This window comes from Condylura cristata, unplaced genomic scaffold (genome assembly GCF_000260355.1).
Source record: "Condylura cristata isolate star-nosed mole 26May11 unplaced genomic scaffold, ConCri1.0 scaffold00004, whole genome shotgun sequence".
In the NCBI taxonomy this organism is placed as follows: domain Eukaryota; kingdom Metazoa; phylum Chordata; class Mammalia; order Eulipotyphla; family Talpidae; genus Condylura; species Condylura cristata.
In genome coordinates this window covers 65,360,336-65,368,280 of record NW_004567105.1, presented here as the reverse complement: position 1 = coordinate 65,368,280, position 7,945 = coordinate 65,360,336, and the positions used below count along the sequence as shown (strand labels likewise).

At 52.2% G+C, this 7,945-nt stretch overlaps 1 protein-coding gene across 2 annotated transcripts in view; it reads left to right on the top strand.

Annotated features, from left to right (window-relative positions):
• The first annotated feature begins 7,416 nt into the window (after positions 1-7,416).
• VIPR1 (vasoactive intestinal peptide receptor 1) overlaps positions 7,417-7,945 on the top strand; it is a 30,564-nt gene continuing 30,035 nt past the window's right edge. For both annotated transcript variants that reach the window (XM_012735204.1, XM_004676275.2), the window contains exon 1: positions 7,417-7,527. Coding sequence is in view for 1 of the 2 variants with exons in the window: in XM_004676275.2 (XP_004676332.1) it covers positions 7,450-7,527 (78 nt within the window). In the remaining variant the exon portion in view is untranslated. The remainder of the gene's footprint in view (positions 7,528-7,945) is intronic.

The following is a 7,945-nucleotide window of genomic DNA, read 5'->3' as shown; positions in this document are numbered from 1 at the left end:
GCACCTCTGGCCTGTACCCCTCAGTTCTGTATGCACAAATAAATAAATCTTTAAAAATATATATATATCTTTAAAAAATAAATAAAATTAAAGTGGAATTACAGTTTACTTGGGCTCTCTTTGCCTTGGTTTAACATCAGCTGTACCTCACGGAATATGTTGGGACACATCCCACCTTTTCCCCTCCTCCCATAGCTTGAAATTGTCTGCTCCTTCAAGGTTATTCACTTCCCCTATAAAACTATCTGGGCCTGATTTCTTTTTATAGCAGTAAAGTTAATCATTGCTATTTCTCAAGGAAAGGAACCATTTCACTTGCGTTCTGAAATATTGGTATATTAGCATAAAAATAGCATGACAACTTTTAACATTCTCTATTCCTGGAACTGTGTGCATTTTCTTGCTGTGTCCACTGTTATTCTTGACCATATTTAGTGAACCTTTGTCTATTTACTGCTCAGGGGGCAAGTTTAATTATTTCATTCATTAATTCAAATTTTATTTCCACTTAATTACTTTCTGTTTTATCTTTAATAAGCCTTTGTTGTTTTTTCCTAGTATATTGCATTGTAAATTTATTTCACTAATTTTCAAACTTTCTCATTCATTTTACATATGTACTTATAGCTGCAATTAACCAAATGACTATTAATATAATACCTTATTTCTGAAGTTTTAATATCCATTGCTATTCATTTCTAAATCATTTATCATTTCAATGGTGATCTCCTAAATACAGAGCTACTCAGAAGGGTGATTGTGTGTGTATGTATGTGTCTTATTAATTGTGTATGACTATGTGAAACCTTTCCAAATACATAGGATTAAAAAACAAACCCAATGTGTCCATCACCCAGTTTTATCAGACTTTAACATAGTTCCACATTTGCTGTAGACATATTTTATGAGACTGACAGTAGGCGCTGCCTACTGTGCTAAGGAGGCAAACTGTTGTAGACATATTTTAAAGAAATAACATGTCAATGTGATTTAGAACCAACTGCCCCCTGTAGGCCCACTGTGCTTGACAAAATTTTAAAGTGGCACTCGAGATTTCTGCCCCCTGGTGTGCAAGCCTGTTAAAGTCCCTTCCCCTTGATGTGGTGAGGCTCCCAATCAGGTGGCCCTTTTGTAAGAGGGTCTGTAGTTCTGAGACAGAAGTCAGAGACTTCAGGGCTGCAGCAGATACTACTGCTTTTAAGTGGGTGGGGTTTCGGGGGTGACACGCAACACTGTTGTGAACTAAGTGAGACTTGTGTGATGAAGTCCTCAAAACAGAAAATAGTTTCTAGGAACCGAAAGTGGCTCCCTGGGTCAATTGTCAGCAAGAAAAAAGGAAAAAATGGGACCTCATTCCTTTAGCTGTAAAGAATTGTATTCTGTCAACAGTTTGAATGAATTTGGAAGCGACCTCTGAGCTCCATTTGGGATCACGACTTCCGCCAATTTCTCAATTTCAGCAGAAGACCCAGACAACCCAATTTTGGGCCAGCAAGCTACAGGAAATATGAGATCATAAATGAGTGCTGTTTTAAAGGACTAAGTTTGTGGTAATTTGTTGCACAGCTATACAAAATAAACACACCTCCTGTGTTCCATTCCTCTCCCTCTCTGCACAGGTAAAACACATCGTGGGTGTTGATCCTTCCTGGGCATTTTTAGACTTCAACTAAATATTTATGTTTCCATAAAAGCTACTATTGCTTATTGTCAGCTCATATAAGAAACATGGCATTGTTCCTAACATCCCACAACCAGCCCTGGCCTCTCACCAGCCTAGGGAGCTATCCCTAGAGACATGACTTTCCTTGGTTAATTCTGATAATGGAATGGGATTCCTGGGGGAAGGGTGTTCAAGTCTTCTATCGTGACTGTAGATTTGACAATTCCTCCTTCTTTTATATTTTCTTTCTTTTATATCATCAGATGCATAGATGTTTGAATTAATTGAATATTCTAATATGAATTATCCCTCCTAAATTTTTCATCATAAATTCTTCTTCATTTTCACTGACTATCATAACTGTTATTATTCCTGATATCTGATTCTATGCTTCTATTTATCATGATTTTTCCCCCAATCCTCCCATACTTACAAACTTCTGTTGACTTGTTTTCTTTTTCCTTCTTCTCAGTTTTTCAAAAGTTACACAAAGGCTTCCCATTCTTTGTCAGCCTTACATTTTTAATGACACACTACTCCCTGATGACATTCATCGTTTACTTAAAGCCCATGTCTGCCTTAGCCCACCCACATTCTTTTCCAGAATCTCTGCCCAAGGCCAGCCACAAACCAATTCACAGGAATGCAGGGCTGGAAGGGGGAGAGTGAGCACCAGAAGGTGCTCTCCTGTGAGCTGCCCTGAGCCCTTCTGGGAACCTGGAAGCCTGCTGCCCCCAATGTGCTCAGTTGCCCGGGGCTGTGGTCCTGAGCACCCTCTCTGAGATGCATCTCCTCCCGTGCCAGTTACCAGAAACTTGCCTCTTACTCCACCTCCCCCAACACAAACTAGCTTGGTCCAGTGTTTGGACCCCAGCTGGGAGCAGATGGGTCCTAAGGACTCAACTGTACCACGCAAGGGCACAGGCTCACGCTCGTCTCTACACAGAAGCATAAGCACTCACCTGCACTCACATAAGGATTCTGCCTTAAGCACTTAACCAAGAACGGTGACTGCCATTGGAGCACACAGGGTGGAGAAGGGTCCTCTTCTTTGGAGTCTTCTAGACTCCTTACACCTGACCCCGCCAGGCCAAGCAACATGACAGACTCCCTTGAGCCCAACAGAGTCCAGGGATTATTGCAGAAGGGAATTCAGTCTTAAGTCATCAACTTAGTGTCCAGATTTGGGGCTCCTGAAGGCAGGACCTAAGTCTCTTTTCCTTGTCTCCTGGAGCACAAGCACTCCCAACCCCTTTCATTTTCTATGCCTCCGTGGTAGCCTTAGAGGTGCAGCACTTGGATTTCCCCTGAAGAAAGAGCTTGTTGTTCAGCTGTGAGGAAAGCGTTGCACTAACACTCTCTAGAGGCGGCACCTGCAAGGCCCCCCATTGCATTTGAGCTGAGGTCCTGTGCTTCCCAGACAGCCTCAGCCATTGACTGAGCACCCGGGGGTGTGCGATCTGTGCCCTGGAGCCCACTGTCAGGCTGGCAGAGGCTCTGGGGAGAGGCGCCCAGTGGAGCTTCTCCCTGTCCACCCAGCTCTCTCTTTATGTCTCCCAGGGTCCCCCAGCCACTTGCAACCCTAGCTCTGCAATCCTATCTCATCTGAGCTCCTGCTCATCTGCGAGACCCACCTAGAGCTGGTGCTGTGCTTCCCCTGTCCCTTTCCTGCTCTAAGGCCTGGCCCTCCAGGATCATGGGGCTGTGTAGGCTTTTTCAGAATGGGAACTGGCTTCATTTCCTCGCCTGTCAAGCCAGGACAATAGTCTTCCTCTCTTGCATCCCCACTAATTTTTCTTCCTCAGGCAGCTGCAGTATCAACAGATCTCTCAGGGCTCCCCTCAAGCAGTGCTACGTTCCCTGAAGGGGATCACCCATGTCTATGTCACTGTGAAACCTTCAGAGCCCGCAACAGGGCCAGGCCAGACTAGCTGGAGAACCATGAGGGATGAAGGATGACACTGGCCATGTGCCTTTATGGGGTGGGGGGTTGGGGGGGACACTTCTACTTTAAATACCTGCCTACATCTCTCTTGCCCTCCACCGAAGCACAGTTTGGAGCCCACATACATATTTTCACAGAAAGAACTGTGGCCCCTCCCCAAAGGGTTAGCCTGGGGAGAACACATCAAATCCCTGGAGCTTCCAGTCTTACTCTATGGTTGAAGATCTAAGATGTGGTCCCTTCACCTCAGAAGCACAGAGAGGGCAGGGCTTGGCTGTGACCCCAGAGCAACAGAGATGGCTCTGGAAGGGAAATCTTAAAAGCGTGACTTTCGGGGAGGCCCCGGTCTAGTTTCCACCCTGAAACCCAAGACCGCATTGTGCTCACCAGCCACCCTTATCGCTCTGCCACGGAAACTCCCACATTGATTTCCTGAGCTGGGAGTCTCAAAGTAGTGAGTGCACGACTCAGGGAAGTGGGGGGAAGCCTGGGGGAGTCAGGGTGGCACCTCCTGCTGGGCTTGGCGGGCAGCCAGGAAGCCTGGCAGGTTCTGAATGAGTAACTGCAGACTGGTTCCCCCACCGCAGTGCCTGTCATCATGGGTCACAACACATGAACCTGCCTCCCCTTCTCCCTCCACCTTCTGCACCCCTGTGAATCTGGCATCTGGAAGGCTTGTGGGGCTTGGGCCAGAGACAGGACAAGTGCCAGGGACCAGAAAGAAAGACCAGAGAACCCCAGGGAGGAATCCATGCAAGGGGACATGAGGAAAAAGAGCAGGAGAAGCTGTGACCCCCTCCCCAAGCCTGGACTGGTGGGCAAAGGCCAACCCCACAGATATTTAGATGCTCTGGACAGGGTAGGGGGATAGAAAACAGATTTAAGTCACTGATTCCTGCCCACTCAGGAAACTTGATTTCCCACCTCCTGCCCGACACCCACCCCTTCCTAGCCAAGGTCATGGGGTAATTGTAAGACTGGCTTCCTGGTCAGATCTCATGGGTCAGCCCTGCCAAGGCTGGCACTCAGGTCATTCCCCCAGTGCCTCAAGTCAACTGGACATGCAGGAACAATTAGTTGAAATATAATCAAACGTAACTTCGGTTGAAATTTTTAGGTTTTTTTTTTTTGTCTGTCTTTGTTATTTTCTGTATTCTGCTCCTTCTTTTACTTCTGAATTTGTTTTGTGCCTTTTGATAGGTACGGAAGGGTGGGTCTACCAGGGGAACTGTTCTGAAAGAACAAAAGTAATTTTCATTTCAAGGAATCTGCAGAAAACTATTTTCCCTTAGCAACTTCCTAGGACTCTGGGGGCTGCAATGGCATTAATAGATGTCATGCCAGCCCCTCTTACTGCCCCCAGACTGCCCAGGGGGCCCTCGGGCTTAGGAGGGACTTCCTGCAGAGCACCCCTCTGGAACAAGGGAGAGGCAGTCACCTATCTTGTGCTGGCAGCTTAAAAATGTCCTCTCCTTCCTACCAACCATGTATTGGACTTGGCTTGATGGTCATATGGCAAAGTGAGGTCCGGTTCCCTCCCTTTCCCTAACCCTTACCCCCTCTATGCACTGGCCATTGCCCAAACGCCTATCTTCAGAGAGGATCGAGCGTCAACAGGTTGGGAATAGGCAAGAACGGGGAGATGTCACTGTTCGGCAGCTAGCTGCATGGTTAGTGGGAGGGGGCACGGGTTCAGCGAGAGCCAAAGCCCAAGCATTTGCCATGCACACCTGAGCTTCCTAGGGCAGCAGAGATGACTCCTCAGAAGAAGGATAGGGCTTCACCCCACTGCCCTGCTGGGGAACTGAGGTCTCAGTAGGGACTGTCAGGGCAGTAGGAGGCAGCTCCTGAACCCAGCCTGTCCCTCAGAAGTGGGGATGGCTGAGGAGAGGCTATTGATTTGTCAAACACTTCCTCCACTGGGGCTGGGGAGGGAACCACCAAACCCCAGAGCATTCAGGATAGAGGCTTCTCCGCAGGTCCCATACCTGGGCAAGAACCTGCCTTTGTCCAGCCCCATTGGTTGTATCTGAAAGAAGGCAGAAAGTTGGGCTTATATCTGGAAAGAGTGGAAACTGTTTACAATAGCTCGAGCTCCTTCCCTGGTGAGGCTGCCCCAGGGCACAGCACTGAGCTTGGCACCCAGCCAGTTATTAATACATGTGCTAGGAAAGAAGGAGAGGGAGGGCTGTAGGGAGGGGAGGTAAGGAGGGAGGAAAGAAGAGACTGTGGCAGGGAACAGGGGAGGAAGAAGCGGGGAGGAGGAAGGGAGAAGAGAAAGCAGATGTTAGATCCCAAATAAGCCCATTTGGAGGAGAGGCCCTGTGCTCTTCCCTTGCAGGCTTTCCCCTGCCTCCCCACAACTCCACCTCAGCCCAGGTCTGCAGCCCGCAGTGGTGAGGGAAGTCCTGTTGGGTCCACACCTGCTGGCCGGCCAGCGCCTAGTACTGGAGTCCCTTTTAAGCAGTAGCCTGTCCTTGCGAAGTGCAGGGGGCCTGCTTCCCTGTCCTCATCCACTGAACACCGCCCTTCCCCAGCCCGCTACCATTTTTACCACCACTACTCCCAACCCCGCAGCGGCTACCGCATCTCCGCACCGCAAACCTCCATCTCAAGCATTCCGACAGAGGTCTTGGCTGTTACCTGCGCTTGGTCCTCAAGAACAAGCGCCACCTGAAAACGGAGCGCTGAGGTGGGAACCTGCACCTCAGTTCAGAGACAAGTAAACTGATCCCGAGGTACGGGGGGAGGGGGGTGGAGTGAGCTGGCCCGGAGTCACCCAGAAGCCCACCCGCCGAACTTAGGAAGTTAGGCACCCCACGTTGGCGGCCCGGGCCCTGGCCTTTCTCTGGGCCTCAGTGTCTCCGGCTGTGAAATAGGGAAGGCAGGAGGAAGAGGGGTCTCTGGTTGGTCTTGAGTCCTGGGCTCAGTTTGGGCCAATGTGCTGGGCACAGGACCTCCCTCCCCGCTTGAGGGCGCTGGAACTTCGGCCGAGCCTCCCACTCAGGGGCCGGGACCCGGACCCTGGAGGGTACGGATACTCCAGCCCGCCCGGAACACGAGCTCCCCCAGTCTTAAATGGCTGGGAAGGCCAGCCGGTGCCGCACGCGCCCCGCCAGCTCGCCTGAGCGCAGGAACCCAGAGCCTGGCCTCTCGCGCGCGGGTGCTCCCCAGCGCCGGGGCTCTCCCCGTCACCGATGAGTAGCTGTGTTTGAAAATGGATCAAACAATGCGTCCCACATACCTACCCCACACCCTCCCGCCCCGGATCCCTTGGCTTCCAGCCCAACATCCTGCGCAGACCGCAGCGGGAGGAGATAAGTGACAAATCCTGTCTCCAGCCCTCCACACCCTCACCGTTCCGCCTAGGCGCAGGAGAGGCTGCTGGAGGCCTCCCGGAGGAGGCGCGTCTGAGGGTGGACATGACGGCACCCCGGAGTTGAGTAGTAGGGGCGTGCGGGGGTGGGAGACCGCAGCCAAGCTCTCAGACGCGTCATGAACCAAGCTGGGAAAGACAGGGCGTGTCAGAGATCAAGACTCCGGGGGATGCGGCCCAAGGGGGCAAAGACCTGTCAGCACCTCACTACCAAGAACTGACTTGTGGGATTGGCCCGGCCAGCGCAAGTAGTCCAAGCAAGCTGGGGCGCCCCCAGCCCCGCCCCACACCTGCAAGGCGGCCCCGCCCCCACGGATCCATTGGCTAGACCCGCCGCCCGTCAGACGAGCCCCCGGGGCCCGCCCCCAGCCCGGAGCGGCGCCTCTTGGCTCTGGGGGCCCCCGCAGCAACACCACTTTGCCTGGCTGCCCGCGCGGGGCCGCCGCCGCGGGCTCAGGGCCGACCATGCGCCCGCCGAGCCTGCCGCCGACCCTCTGGTTCTGCGTGTTGGCAGGAGTCCTCGCCTGCGCTCTCGGCCCCTCGGTGAGTGTCTGCCCCGCCGCGCAGGGTGCTGTAACCAGGAGTGGTGTGGGGCGGTGGGATCCGGCCGTCTGGCCTTACGTCTGTGTGAGGGGAGTAAGACCCGTCTGGTCTCCTCCGCTCCGCCTCCGGCCGAGTCTCCACCCGCAGACTGGGGTCTAGCTCGTGCCCAGTCGCTCCCAGTGCAGTCTGGAACTCATCCAATTCCATGCGGGAGCCAGGGGAGTCTCCAGGCTTGCTTTCCTGGTAGTTGGCGGTGGGGGTGAGGGGTGCGTAGGTGGGCTGCTTACTGGTGGCAGGGGGGATAGGTGTGGTAGACCGTGGGTGGTGAGCCTCAGGGTCATCTTTGTGTGCCGTGCGCTCTGGAGGTGTCTAGGCATTGTGTGTCCTGCACGTGTGGGAGTGAGGGCACTGCCAGCGG